Raw genomic sequence first — 15,822 nt, forward strand, 5'->3', positions numbered from 1 at the left:
ACTTAACAAAAAGATATGAAATCCGAACAAAAACAGCTTCACTGTTAAAAATTGCGCCAAGTCCACATTCATAAAACTCATCTCAATAACATCTGCATTTTGCAAAAAAAATAAGACTCGTTACAATAATTTTCATTCTATACAAAAAAAAGTTAAATACAAAAAAATACCAAGAAACCGTCATAATGTTGAAAAAATTGAAAAAAATTTGTTGAAAATTTAAAAATTAAGAAAAAATTTTTTTATCGTACTTGGCGCGCGTCATTGAGTACCCCAAATTTTTTCGGACGAATTTGAACCAGAGAAAAAACGATTTCGCTTGAATTTATGTAATTTAAATATGTATAATTATATATATATATATATATATATATATATATATATATATATATATATATATATATATATCTATATATATATATATTATATCTTATCAGCTCTAATTATATAATATATGATATCATACATTGTTATGTTTATTGATTCACATCAGTGAAGTATACTCAATGAATTAAAAACACTGCTTACTGGATTAATATCAGTTTCAGTAAAAAAATCAGTTTCGAAAATTTTTTTCAGATTTTTAGTGAAAATAACTGTCAATATGGTAGTCTGGTGAAGATATCTGAAATAACACAAAATTTTTTAATTCAATTTTTTTCAGTTCCGTCATTAAGCTTTCATGAAGAAACTTGATCGCGCTTCGTTTAATTGTAATTAACACCTTTTGATTGGCATTCACACCGCATTTTCTTAATTTAGTCGGCCATATGTTTTATTTTTTAGTCAACTCAATTTTCGCAGTGATTCCACTATAGAGTCAACGTATGCAGGCGTATTCACTTGTAAGCAAATTGCATAACCAAACCGGAGAGGGCGTTTTATTGAAATCATAAACGATGTGCGGAAAATTTAAAAATTTCAAATAAAATACGTATGCCATGTTGATTTTACCTAACTTTTGTTAAACGTATCATAAAATCATATTTCATTAATTACATTTATGCATTTTATAGGTTGACTTACTTATAAATGTTGAAACATTAAAAGGATGTTCATGTATCCTGAAAAAATTTGGGGTACTCAATGACGCGCGCTAAGTACGATAAAAAAATTTTTTCTGAATTTTTAAATTTTCAACAAATTTTTTTCAATTTTTTCAACATTATGACGGTTTCTTGGTATTTTTTTGTATTTAACTTTTTTTTGTATAGAATGAAAATTATTGTAACGAGTCTTATTTTTTTTGCAAAGTGCAGATGTTATTGAGATGAGTTTTATGAACGTGAACTTGGCGCAATTTTTAACAGTGAAGCTGTTTTTGTTCGGATAATATATACAAACTTTAGGTCAAAATTAAACAATATTCGAACATAACCCGCACACACCGTTTGTTTTTCGTTTTTGGTGCCGCCTGGTGGCCAAACTCTGTCTACTACCTTTACAAAGTAGTATTCCTACTGTACCGACGGTTACACACTAAATCGCGGCCCTTTTTTCCCTTAGTCTCGGTTTGGGTGCTTGAAAGGCATCCCTTTCCGGCCCTACTTACCCCTAATCCCGTTTGGGTGCTTGAAAAGTAACCCTTTCCAGCCCTACTTACCCCTAATCCCATTTGGGTGCTTGGAAAGCAACCATTTCCGGCCCTACTTACCCCTAGTCCCGTTCGAGTGCTTGGAAAGCAACCCTTTCCGGCTACGCGGTGGCCAAATTTCCCCAAATGGTCAAGTCAGCACTTACCTGGTTCCTGATCGGAGACGAGGTAGGAGTACCTTGGTTACTTCCTGGTAAATGGTCTTCTACTAGGAAGGTTGTAACCACTGGGAAACTTGGTTGACTTTTCCGTCAATAAAAATTGCTTTTAACAATTTTTTGACTAGTCTCGCCAAGTGAGAATTTCTCGCCACTTAGTGGCATATTTAAACTACAGAAAATCGGGAAAATCTTCCAAGTTCTTTTTTTGATTTATTTAAAAATAAATTTGATTTTGCCGAAATATCTGTCAACAGATTCACACATTACATCTTTTTAGTAGATTTCATAGAAATCTAACTATTGCATTGGTTCTCATGACGGAACTTTTGAAAAATTTTGCTATATTCCGACTTAACTCGACGAGCTGAGTCAGAAAATACATATGGTTCAAAAGTTTATATATGTATATATATATATATATATATATATATATATATATATATATATATATATATATATATATATATATATATATATATATATATATATATATATATATACTAGCTGATACCCGCCCGCTTCGCTGGGCATACAATAAAATTTTATGGTGTAACCTAGACGAAAAATATAAACAAAATGATTAATTTCAAAAAGATAATGAATATAAATTTTGAATTAGAGAAAAGTGATTGTTTGTGATGACCGGTGTTAGCAAGTATTAAATATATGAGAAAAGTATTTTATTATTAATAATCAATCAATCAATCAATGGGTCAGTTAGTCATTAAATCTGTCATTACATAGATTTCCGCATCACCCATGAGGTACTGTATAGTAAGATGCGTTCCCATTATTTTACATGGCGGGTCCCCAGTAGACCTAAACCATGTAAAAATTACCAACATGAAAATAAATATATATTATATTTTTTTTTTATTTTTTTAAACCCATACATCAAACACAATTTACCATTTTAATTTTAATCATTAAAATCAGTATAATCATTTAAAAATATCAACATTAATATTTATGTTATATTTATCTGTTTTATGATATAATGGAGTTCATCCTTCATGATCATTCCAATACATATTAACTATTTCAGTTATTAATGATTTAGCTATTCTTTCTTAAAAAAAGTATGATTATGAATTCCTACTGTCCCAACAATCAATCGATAAAAATCGATGTATTTGCCTAACATTGTATAGAATAATACTGTTGAATAATAATTGTATAGAATATTTATATTTAGTAACTTTCTACTTTTATTCTAATCATTCCTCTGAATTTAGTTTACAACCGAATTTGTTATTACAATTTATTCATTTTAACAGTTGTTATAGCAACTGTAACCATGGCAATGGAAACCATGGCAACTTTATCCATTGCAACGGTAACCGTGACAACGGTAACCATGGCAACGGTAACCATGGCAACGGTAACCATGGCAACGGTAACCATGGCAACGGTTGATTAGTGTGGGTGGTTGCGCTGGGGGAGAGGGGGGGGTGAGTTCTATAATTGATGGGTGCCACTTGATGGGTTTCTTAGATTGGCGAATCGAAATGACATTTTCTAAAAAAAAAAAAGAGAGAGAGATATAGGGAAGGGCGAAGAAGTCACGGGAGGGGAGGGGAAGAATGAGAGGAAGGGGAGGAAGTAGCATACGTGATGGTAGACGAAAAATTCATTATAGCTAGGAATTGCGTAAAATCCGTTCTTAGTGAGCGTCTACATCACGAATGGATTAAGTATGCTAAATTTCAAATCAATCGGGCGAATAGTTTCGGAGATCTCGTGATGAGCGAGTCAGTGGTAATTCGCTTATATATATATAGACTAGCTGACCCGGCAAACGTTTTTTTGCCATGTATGTTATTTCTAGGAAACATTTTTATAGTTAAATAAAAATAATTATCTACTATAAGTGTGCGGGGAAGTATTTATAATCGAATGCATTATAAAGAATAAAAGTATGTTTTATTTAGGTTAATAAATAAATCTTTATTAGAGTAACGAATATATTTTAAATAAGTCTTTGATAGCTATCTAAACATCAAAAATAAATATTTATATTTTTACTATCAATTATGGCAGTTAAAAAAAAAAATTAATCTCTTAGCGCAATAGACTGTACAATATTTTTGGTTAGTCCGTCTTTAGCCAACACAAACAAACTGGACGGTTTTCCCACGCGAGAACATCCCACATATAGTTGTCCGTGGGAGAAGCACGGTGTTTCCAAATCTAAGCCACATACAGATAATGTTTGTCCTTGTGACTTATTGATTGTCATAGCGAATGCCAATCTAATTGGGAATTGAGTGCGTTTGAATTCAATTGGCACATCTGTAGGAATCATAGGGATTCGTGGCAACAACACATTTTCGCCTTGAAACTTGCCATTCAAGATGATGGCTTCAATAACGTTTTTCATTAATTTTTTAATGACTAATAGTGTGCCATTACATAGCCGTGGTGGGTTTAAGTTTCGAAGTAGAATAATCGGAGATCCAACCTTCAATTGTAAATGATGTGGTGGCATGCCTGGCAAATCCAATGAATTTAAGAACTCAATTGGATAATTCACAGTCTCGTTGGTATCGCAAACTGCATCGATAGATTTCTATGACACCAAGTCCCCAGGCAACAGCTGTTGTATCTTTAAATTTAACCCATTGACGTCCACATTTTTAGCTGTCAAGATCGCTCTTTCTGCCAGCCACTTATGATTTGCATATTGTGTGTGTACGTCGGGAAATATGTTATCGGTGAGACTGTTTTGCGAGTCGATGATTGTGCAGAAGTCCGTCTGTACTTTTATGCATCCAGTGTTTTCATGTACAGCAACTTTCCCATCGCCAATATTTAACAGTTGTTTAGAGAAAGTTTCGGCGGATGGATCCTGAAGCATTTGAACGCGCATGTTCACCGTCAGTTGTACTTTTTCAACATTACGCCATAGTCGCGATGATTTTAAGCACGCGTTGATTTCATCAGCGTAGGTTGAACACGGAATAACGGGAAGTGTTTGTCTGAAATCACCTGAAAGGAGTAACAAAGTGCCGCCAAATAGTTTATCGTTGTTTTTTATATCCTTTAATGTCCTATTCAATGCCTCAAGCGAATGTTTGTGTGCTATAGTGCATTCATCCCAGATAATAATTTTACATTGTTTCAGCACTGTGGCCATAGACGATTGTTTTTTTATGTTGCACATTGCATCTGGATTATTTTGAATGTTTAACGGCAGCTTAAATGCTGAATGAGCTGTTCTGCCTCCATCTACTAAAGTTGCTGCAATGCCAGAAGATGCAACGGCCAATGCGATGCCATTTTTTGATCGTATCTCGGCAAGAAGTAGCGAAATAAGAAATGTTTTGCCAGTCCCACCTGGTGCATCTAAAAAAGAATCCTCCTTGTCCTGCCGAAACTGCCAGCATGATGCGGTCGTAGATAATTTTTGTTCATCATTAAGTAGTGGAACATTGCGGCTAACAATGCTCGCCATTTGTACAGTATCGTACTGTAGTTCACGATTCATATCTGTGTTGAGTAAATCAGATGCACTTCGATTCGGTGAGCTCATACCGAAATGACTGATTGGTAAATTCGCAATATCAATGCAAAGATCCTCGATAGCAATCAATGCTTCATTGTACATTGCTTCACTGAATGATATTGTTAGATCGTTGCACCTTGTACGATGTCGATACAATATATCATCAGTCATTGAATCTTTGTGATTATCCCACAACATTTGTGCTCGGGCCGGGAAACAAGTAGACAGTACTATAGCAAATAGTAGACGAATTTGTGTTCCTGTGCAGTTTAATGCTGCTTCAGCAAGCATGCTGTCCCAATGATTGTCGTCTTGTAGCAAGCATAGAGCAAGGCATGCATCTTTATACGTAGGATACGGTTGTCCATCTACCTTCCGTATATCTTGAAATGACAATGGTCCGGTGACATTAACCAACAATAGTCGCAGATAAAAGCACTCAGTCTGCCTTGGATTGACGGTATATACACGACCGAAACTATTTGATTTGAATAAACCGGGGCACGCATCAACTGGTATCCCTTGCTTGCGGGGTATCCATTTTTTCGATTGAGCCCATGTAAAATACCGCGGAACTTCAGAATAGAGCAGTGTTTGTGCGAAGGCACCAAAAGCATCCGCACGATTGCACAGTTCAAAAATTCGGTGAGCGTAGTTTTCGGTGGATTTATAGCACGATCAAGCGCTGTATCGTTCATGAAATATACGCGCTGGCCATTTTCAAGATGGACAGCTAAATGGATAACTGCTGGATCCCGTTCATGAATTGGGAAACCGAAAATACGCCAGACAGCTTCATTGGAACTGATATACCGGCCAATTTGGTAATTCGTAATTTCATCATTTTGATTCAACGGAGGAGAATGAACATTATTATTTTCAATCCGAAATACAGCCATATCACTTCCTTTATTCACATACTTGCAAATATATTTGATACTCTTCACCGAACTGCATGACTCAACATTAATATGAGCATTAAATGTTTTGCTCAGCAGAGGAGAATATGGTACCACCCAACGATTGTCAATGTCAATGTCTGCGTTGTTGATAGTTTTAATGTAAGATTGTCCGCCATTTTCGGTACTTCTTCGACGATATATTGGATATCCGTCAACATGTGTGACCGTATCGTTAGTGAAATCTTTAGGAAAACGCTTTGTACATTTTCCATCTACCATGCAAGGTGATGAACGATTCAGATTTCCACATGGACCATGAATCATGTTTGTAGTAACGATATCAAACAGTAATTGATCAGTAGACGGATCTGGAATCTCTGCAGAAATCAAACTATCGATGTCTTCAGCACGTATTTTGTCGACGAACCATATTAAAATGTGTGCATGAGGTAATCCACGCTTTTGCCATTCAACTCAATACATCCAACAACGTGTGGGGCCAAATACATGCAATTTGGTAATGAAGCTGATTAAAGACTTTAATTTTTGTTTAAACACACGTGCTGTAATGTCATGACGATGTATTGCATTTTGTCCTGGCAATAGCAATTATGTAATTTCCTGCCATTTTGGATTACATGTAAAAGTAATGAAAAGACACGGTCGTCCATATTCACGCACGAAAGTCATAGCATCCTGAATGTATTCTTGCATGTGACGTGGACTACCTACGTACGATGATGGTAAGATAACAGAGTTACCAATTTCGGCAGTGTCAGCGTTGTTCGCAATAGCATCTCGCAAGTGAATATATTCTTCTGCACGCAGCTTCTGTTGATTATATCGCAAGTATCGTAGTCGTTCACTCTCTATCTTCGCATACATGTCGACCATAAATTGTTGGCAAAGCTCACGACATCGTAAAATGATATTATCTCGGCCACGTCTAATCATCAAACGATATGAATAAAAATCCTTCGAGCTAACGTTCTTATTTGTTTCAGCTCCTGTAATAATATATATTTAAATTAATTGAAGATTTATTCTTTAATAATAAAATAGTTGTGTTCTTAATAATGAAAGAATTACCTGTTACGGGATCTCGTTGTTTAATGTTTACGCAATATCCATCTTGTCCCTTCCAGAAAATTAGTGGATATAGGAGAGCGTCATATGAACGATGGATATCACTGATGAACTGAAGATCATTATTTCTTCTTCGAATCACGATTTGTTGCGTAGCTGTACGGTCGCCAACTATAATTCCAGCAACGTTGTCAACAACAGGTGCGTTGAATCTACGTACATGCTCTCCAGCTGGTGTTCTATCAGGATTGATGACAATAGCGTGATTGTCACTTTGTAGCTTGGGCATTTGTGATTTGAAGAATTTTAATAATTCATTGTGCTCATTTAACAGAGCGTCCAGCTCACTGACGATACGCCTGGCAAAAGGTGAATTAAGATTATGGCAGTCGCAACGTGCATCCACGCGATTGGCGAGTGCACGTTCGGAATCCTCGCCACCCATAAAGTATATTTGTAAAAATTTATGAGGTTCGTTTGGTATTGGTAGCAATGAGCCCACTTTGTGATAAACTTGGCCTTTGATTTTGAACGTGGAATTAAATTGTTGACCGTTTGCAGCAGTATTGTTAACTATTTCTGTTGCTCCAAATGATGTCATTTGGAAACATGAATTGAATGTGCGAATTGACTTCAGGAATAGGCTAGAATCTGGATCTGTACCGATAAGTAAACCGTGCAATGGTTCAGGTGGTGTTTCAATTTCGGTTAGTTGTATTTTTCCTGATGAGCAACACATCCCAACTGGCTCATTTTTAAATTTATGTGCATGGCAATGCGGGCATTCCTTTTCCAAAGTACCAATAACCACTTTAGAATGATTATAATATTCAACATCCGGCTCGTACTGGAACGCTAGTCGAAGAAATAAATTTGACGTAAATGCTCGATGAACTTGTTGGCATTGTTGGTCAATTCTTCTATGTCCATCGACTATGAATCTGCGAGTTTCTCTTCGTTCTAGTTGTCTTTGTTGATTTTGTTCATCTCGTGCCTCTTGTGATCGTAATTCACGTAACTGCGACATTCTTCTACGCGCATCAGCATTGACTTCTTGAATTTGTTCGCTTGATCTTTGTACTCTTTCATTTAGCCGGGCTCTAGAATTGATCGTTCGACGACTCAAATTGGCCCCTTTGCGTTTTGTTGGCATTGCTGACTGTACATAGAACATATAAATAAATGAAGTTAAAATACTTAAACGGATAGAAAAATTTGCTTATATTTGATAAGCGTTATCAACTGTTAAATGATTTTTTAACATCATACGATTTGATGAATATTTATTAACAGTCAATAAGTAATTTATTAAGTACATTTTACAAATAGTTAATAAATATTTATTAATGGTTATAAATAAAAAAAAAAACATTTATAAATAAATGATATAAATGATATTAATAAATTATATAAATATAAATAATTTGTAAAGATGATTTATGTTCGTAAGCAATCTTCAGATAATATAAAATTGCAAGCAGAAGAAATTCACTCAACGAAATATTTATTAATTTTTTTGAATATACTATAGATATTTGTGACATAAATATTTGTTAACTATTAATAAAGACTTATTAACAATTAATAAATGTACTTTCATCTCAAATAAATATTTACTGAATGTTAAAATATATTATTTAAATATAAGAAATTAAATAAATTATTAATAGTTAATAAATCCTTTTATCAGTGTATTGATAGAAAACAGTGACTTAATTTAAACAGTTTTCATTTGCTTATTATTTGACTTACCTTTCACAATAATAAAACAGGTATATTTATTAACCACGTATACGTCTTCGTTTTAATTTATTAACCACGTACACGTTTTCGTTTTGATTTAAAACAATTCCCAAAAAATGCTAAGTACAATATATACAGGTACGGTAATGGCCGTTGTTGGCGGGAGCTTACAACACGTGTTTATTTACATGAGATCACTTAATTAACTGAGAGGTAAAACTGTCTCTGTCAGATTAATAAATAGTAAATAAATTATTGCACTGAAAATTAATGATAATTTTATGATGACAGTAAAATTAATATGAGAGTTGCAAAGGCAAATTAAAATAATAGGTATAACAGTCACTGCTACAATTGATACACAAATAAAACTAAAAAAACATGGCTGAAAAATGTATAGTGAGTAAGACAGGAGACCGGCTTCGTCCTCATCCCTACTACGTAATGTTTGCTGGATAAGTGGTGACACCTGGCGGGGATAACTGATCGATTAATAGTTGATCAGTAGTCGAACGGTGAGGGCGGGAGATCAAATTGAATTTAAAAAAAATCATAATTAAAGGAACTTGAAATTATAATATCTGGATAGGAATTAACAAATAAAAAATAGGAGTTGATCGTAAAGGGGTGAAAAATTGAGAGGATTATGAGATTTTTTATTGTAAGTCATCAAAAATAAAAAAAAAATTTTTGCCAAAAAATTAAAGTTTATAATTAACAAATAAAAAATAGGGGTTGATCGTAGAGGGGTGAAAAAATTAGAGTAATATGAGATTTTTTATAGTAAGTCATCAAAAAATTAAAAAAAAATTTTGCCAAAAAATTAAAGTTTTTAATTAACAAATAAAAAATAAGGGTTGATCTCAGAGGGGTGAAAATTTAGGGTTGTATGTATTTTTGTATGCTGTGTCATAAAAAAATAAAAACAAAAAATTTTGCCTAAAAAATAAAAACAAAAATTTCGGGGTGGACTACCCTTAACATTTAGGGGGATGAAAAATAGATGTTGGTCGATTCTCCACCCTGGCCGACAATCACTCTAAGGATCACAAAAATCGGTCGAGCCGTTTCGGAGGAGTTCAAGTTCGAACACCGTGACACGAGAATTTTATATATTAGAGATAGACTAGATATATATATCTATATATATATATATATATATATATACACTTCTCACAAAAATTAAGGGAGCAGAAAAAAAATCCAAATTTTTGGGGGATTTTCAACAGGCTGTAACTTATACAAAAATGGTCGTACAGCAAAACAAAAAAAAGCAAATTGTAGCTCTAAGTGTTTTGTTTTTGGATCTGAGTTTGAAAATTTTTTTTTTTAAATATTTTTCGAGTAATCATAAGAAAACCACCGAAAAAAAAATTTTCGAAATTTTTTTGGTTTTTTTTTTTAATCTACGGACGTGGAAAAAATTTTTTCAACTCAACTTCCATATGGACCGGATAGCTTGTTTATTCAGATTTACTTTTGTTTTTTTAAAATCTCGATACGAGCATTTCTCGCTGAGATATCGATGTTTGAATGGAAAAAGATCATTTTGTCTTTGATTACCAATATCTCAGCAACCAATGATTGCACAGAAATTTTGAGGTTGGTTTTAAAAACTTGAATAAATTCTCTACAAGGATTGGCAATTGAATTTTGAAAAAAATTTTTTTCAATCATTACATGAATTTGAAAAAGCATCCAAAAAGGGCTTTTGTCGTTTTTGGAAAATCAAGCGCCCAATCAAAAATATTGCGGAAACCACTGACGTTAAGTGTGCCTCTTACTGTTCAATATACCCACAAAAACCCTACAAAGTTTCAATTCAATCCAGCCAACCGTTTTTTTCCCACTTGATCGAATTTTTGAAAAAATTAAAGGAGCAAGAATTTCGCTCTGAAAATGTCATAATTTTTATCAAAAATGAAAAAAATTTTCGTTACGAGCTAACGTTCGTAAATTGGGATAATTCTGGCGCAATCGGCGCTTCAGGATATCCCAGACGTGCTCGATAGGGTTAAGATCAGGGCTTACCGCTGGATGCCTTAACAACGTTATGTCGTGTCTTTGGAAAAACCGACGGGTGACGTTTGCTGTGTGAGGCCGGGCATTGTCTTGCATAAAAATAAAACCTCTAGTTAGCTGCCGTAGAGGCAAGACAACAGGTCGTAAGATCTGATTAATGTAACGCGTAGCGTTTAGATTTTCGTGGACGATTACCAAGGGAGTTCGTGAAAATCTCGAAACTCCTCCCCAAACCATCACCGACTCTTCGTTGTAAGCAGCTACCGGTCTATATATATATATATATATATATATATATATATATATATATATATATATATATATATATATACGATATAACGCAGCTTGTCACGACGATAGCGTCACCAATTTACTATGGATCTTTACCAAACTCAACATACTTATTCTACAGATAGATACCGAAGTTAAGTTCGAAGATGAGCTTAATCGGTCAAGTAATTTAGAAATGCCAAGATTTCAAAATTTTCAAAATCATAAAATTTCATATTTCTTCACTTTCTAACTCGAATAACTTCTGAATGGAATAACTTATTGAATTTCTGTAAACTGCATTTGAAAGTGCTTTAAATAAGCTTCAATTTGAGTATCAAATCATATGTGTAGTCTTGAAATTAAGTTTTGGTCTTGAAATTAAATCTAGTTTTGTAAAAATCTAGTTTCGATGAGATTGAATTTTATATAATAACTGTGTAAACTTTGATTACAATGATTACAATATACATCATACGTTAATCTAATTGTATTTTTGATTAATAAGTGATAAAATGACATCTACTTCCATTTCGGCTGCCGAATGGCTCTTTTTTAAAACAGATTTCATTCCCATACTAATCCTGGTCGGGACTTAGAAAAAATAACACTCGTCAAAATAATAATTTTTACCAAAATAATTTCCCATACTAATTTCATTTCTGGGACTTACTCAAAAAAATAATTTCACAATGAAAATAATTAACAATAATAATTATTCAGATATTACGAATCTGTTCACCAAATTTAATTAATTCTTCTTTCAGGTAAAATAAATTTTTATTCTTTAAAAAAACAAAAATTATCGCCACGCAGTTTCGCTTATATTAACTCGTCGGTTTTTACTGCAAGCGAACAAACGGCGAAATTATTCGCCACCTCTCGCCGCGATGGCGAACTCAAAAATTCGCGCGCATTTTCAAATAATTAATTTAATACTGAATCGCAGTCAAATATTTTAGAACTAAAAGAAACTTTCCATTAAATAAAAAATAACTCGTGTTATTTAAATATTAATAAACAATATAGTAAATGATCATTATTTTAAACAAAATACACAAAGTGTTAATTAATGAACAACAACAACAAAAAACATATTTGATACATTAATAATTAAATAATAAATAAACTCCGGTAATAATAATAATAATAATAATAATAATAATAATAATAATAATAATAATAATAATAATAATAATAATAATAATAATAATAATAATAATAATAATAATAATAATAATAATAATAATAATAATAATAATAATAATAATAATAATAATAATAATAATAATAATAATAATAATAATAATAATAATAATAATAATAATAATAATAATAATAATAACAACTCGTTGTTTCGATCCAGCCCTTCACGGTTTCTGACAGCAAAGACCGATGTTACTGGGACTTATCCAACACCTGAGCGGGTGGAAGCTTTTTGGACTGAGTTGTATGGAGATCAACCAAACGTGAACGCCAATACTCCAGCTCTGCACGACTTCAAAGCATTCTGTCGGGAACACCGTCGGCAGAATGCTGATGAAGAGAGCCCTGCAGTCAGTGTGGATGAAGTTCGTTCAGCTCTAAATGGCAGCAAAAATTGGGCTGCCCCGGGACCAGATGGCATTAATGTCTTCTGGTGGAAGAAGTTTACTTCTACCCACCTCCATTTGGCCTGCATATTTACATCGTACATTAGAGCTGACGATCCGATTCCGAACTGGCTTGTAGAAGGGCGAACCGTACTGATACCTAAAAAAGGTGACTTGTCTGACCCTAAGAATTTCAGGCCTATCACCTGCTTGAATGCGGTTTATAAAATTTTTACAAAAATTTTAAATAACCGTATCTTGCAGCAGATAGAGCCTGTATGGCAACAGATATATGAACAACGTGGCAGTAAAAGAGGCCTGTCAGGTTGCAAGGAGAACCTGATAGTGGATCGATGCGTCTTACAAGATGCGATCTACTATCAACGCAACCTGTCAATGGCTTGGATTGACTATCGTAAGGCATTTGACTCAACTCCTCATGAGTTGATTTTATAGCTACTCAAATGCCTGAGAGTCAATCCCGAAATAGTGGAATGCATTCGGCGTACAATGCAGCTCTGGCGAACGCGTTTTCACATTGGAAGTGGAAACGCATTGCCCGTAACCGGAGTTGTAGAGTACAAACGAGGGGTCTTCCAAGGCGATTCCTTGAGTCCTCTGCTGTTTTGCATTTCACTGCTGCCTATATCTGTTGCTCTCCGTAAAACTCGTGGGTACTCTGTGGGGCCTCCGGGTGATCGAAAATATTCGATCACCCATCTGCTTTACATGGATGATCTGAAGCTATATAGTGCTGATGAAGATCATCTACAAGCAGCCCTCAACATCGTAGCAGAGTACACACGAGATGTCGGAATGTCTTTTGGGTTGGACAAGTGTGCGGTCGTACATCTGGCGAGGGGTAAGTGCTCTGATACTGGTGATGATGTCGAGTTAGTAGATGGGAGTGTCTTAAGACAATTAGACGCCGGGGAGTTGTATAGATATCTAGGAATGGAAGAGCACCGCATGTATGCGGTCTCTGAAGTCCGAACAACTCTCCAGAGCGAGTATGTTAGGAGACTCCGGAAAATTTGGTCCTCCGAACTTTCCGGCAAAAACAAGGTTTCAGCTACTAACATGCTCGCTGTCCCAGTCTTACTATACTCTTTCAGTGTCCTGAAATGGGCCCGAAAGGATTTACGAGATCTCGACATCAAAACCCGTAAGATCATTAATATGAATCGGAGCATGCACCCCAATTCATCAGTCGCCAGATTATACCTCTCCGGTTCCATCGGTGGGAGAGGTTTGCAGAGTTTGGAGCGGCTTCACGACCGTTTGGTCCTGGGTTTAACACACGAAGTTGTCAATTTCACTGCAGACGAGGATGACTTTCTTATGCAAATTGTACATAAACATGAAAATGAACATAAGGGGTCATTCTTGTATAAGGCAGCAATATATGTGGCAAGAACCCTTGGTCTTGGAGAAATAAACGCTCTTATGGAACTCCGAAAGGAAGAATTTAAGAGCGTCAAGGAACGCCGAGGAAAAACTACTCCTTGGCGAACTGATGGACAAGTCCATGCACAGCGTGTTCTTTAAACACGTGCGTGATCATGGCTTGTCCACCCAGCTGACGTTTTCCTTCTTAAAGTCAGCTGGCCTGATGTCCGAGACTGAAGGGTTCATATTTGCCTGCCAAGATGGTGTCATTAACACTCTTGAGTACCGTAGCAAGGTGCTCCAGGTGCAGCTTCCGGACACGTCCTGTAGGAGGTGTAGACAACATCCGGAGACGCTTATGCACCTATTGTCGGCATGTCCAGTGCTGGCGAGAGGTGCATATATCCAGCGTCACAATGCTGCCCTGAGAGTACTGTACTACTATCTTCGTCATCGCTACGGTATTGACGTGACACCAGTGCTGCCTTATTTGCCAGGAGATATTCCCCAGGTTGTTGAGAATGACAGTTGCAAAATTTATTGGAACATGTCATTTGCAACAACCCAGCGGATAGATCACAACAAACCTGATATTGTGCTCTTCGACAAGGCCACTCGTGACATTTATGTCATTGAGTTCTCGGCCCCGGCTGAATACAACATCTCAGCCAAAGAAGAGCACAAAGGACAAATATATCAGGATCTCCTGTTTGAAATTGGCAAACTTTACCCAGGTTACCGAACTCCGGGGATAACCCCCCTGAGCATTTAATAGCAAAATAATAATAATAATAATAATAATAATAATAATAATAATAATAATAATAATAATAATAATAATAATAATGAAACAATAAAATAAATAGAAATATATTCTGCCGCTCCGCCATCTCGCTCGCACTCACACTCATTACGATCACACCCGTCCTTCCTCGGAAAGAAAAGTGGTGAACTCCGTTTGCCACTTTTTTTCTATTTTTCTTCATTAACTGCTGGACCGTCTTCCCCACCGGCTTGATCCATGGGGTTGGTGTCTTGGTGGTACGGGTAACGCGGTAAAGCGGCATGTCCCAGTCGTATGCGGTGAAATGCCGGCGCTTCGTCACGTGCTCTTCCTTCACCTCTTCTAGCCGAGTGAGGGTGGCTAGAGCCTTCTCCAGGGGTGTCTGTACCTTGGCAGGTGGGGAGAAAAGTTCTCCGGCTTGACCCTCAAATTCGGTGGAGTACTCTTTGAGTAACGGCGCATTGTCATAGGTCAGCCACGCTGCGTCGTCGTTGATCGGTACAGCTATTAGTTGAGGACTGCTCTTGGAGGTCTTCTCAGGTGTGGCTTCCAGCTGGGGACTGCTCTTTGAGTGTGGGTCCGGGTTGGAGGTCTTCTCGGGTTCTCTCCATCTTCCGATCCTTCTCTTCCTTTTTACGAAGCTTGCGGCTGCTTCGATGGGGAAGGCTGGCTCATTGGTGAGCGTTTGTGCCGCTTCGGCGTCGATAGACCCTCTAGTGGCTGTTGACTGCTCTTGGGTTCCTGAGCCTTAGTCGCCAAACGGGAACCGCTTGT

General features: G+C 35.8%; 1 protein-coding gene across 1 annotated transcript; it reads right to left on the reverse strand.

The window, feature by feature from the left end:
• Window positions 1–3,808: 3,808 nt before the first annotated feature.
• LOC141525692 (ATP-dependent DNA helicase PIF6-like) lies at window positions 3,809–4,243 on the reverse strand. Its single transcript, XM_074240255.1, has one exon. It carries the CDS (start codon window positions 4,241–4,243, stop codon window positions 3,809–3,811), a length of 435 nt encoding a protein of 144 aa, XP_074096356.1.
• Between the last annotated feature and the right edge of the window lie 11,579 nt (window positions 4,244–15,822).

This window comes from Cotesia typhae, unplaced genomic scaffold, assembly GCF_013202065.1.
Source record: "Cotesia typhae breed Kobodo isofemale line unplaced genomic scaffold, CoteBio_Ctyphae contig_27, whole genome shotgun sequence".
In the NCBI taxonomy this organism is placed as follows: domain Eukaryota; kingdom Metazoa; phylum Arthropoda; class Insecta; order Hymenoptera; family Braconidae; genus Cotesia; species Cotesia typhae.

Excerpts from the sequence above, each read along its gene's own strand:
- LOC141525692 (XM_074240255.1), bottom strand. The coding sequence starts at position 4,243 with ATGCCACCACATCATTTACAATTGAAGGTTGGATCTCCGATTATTCTA.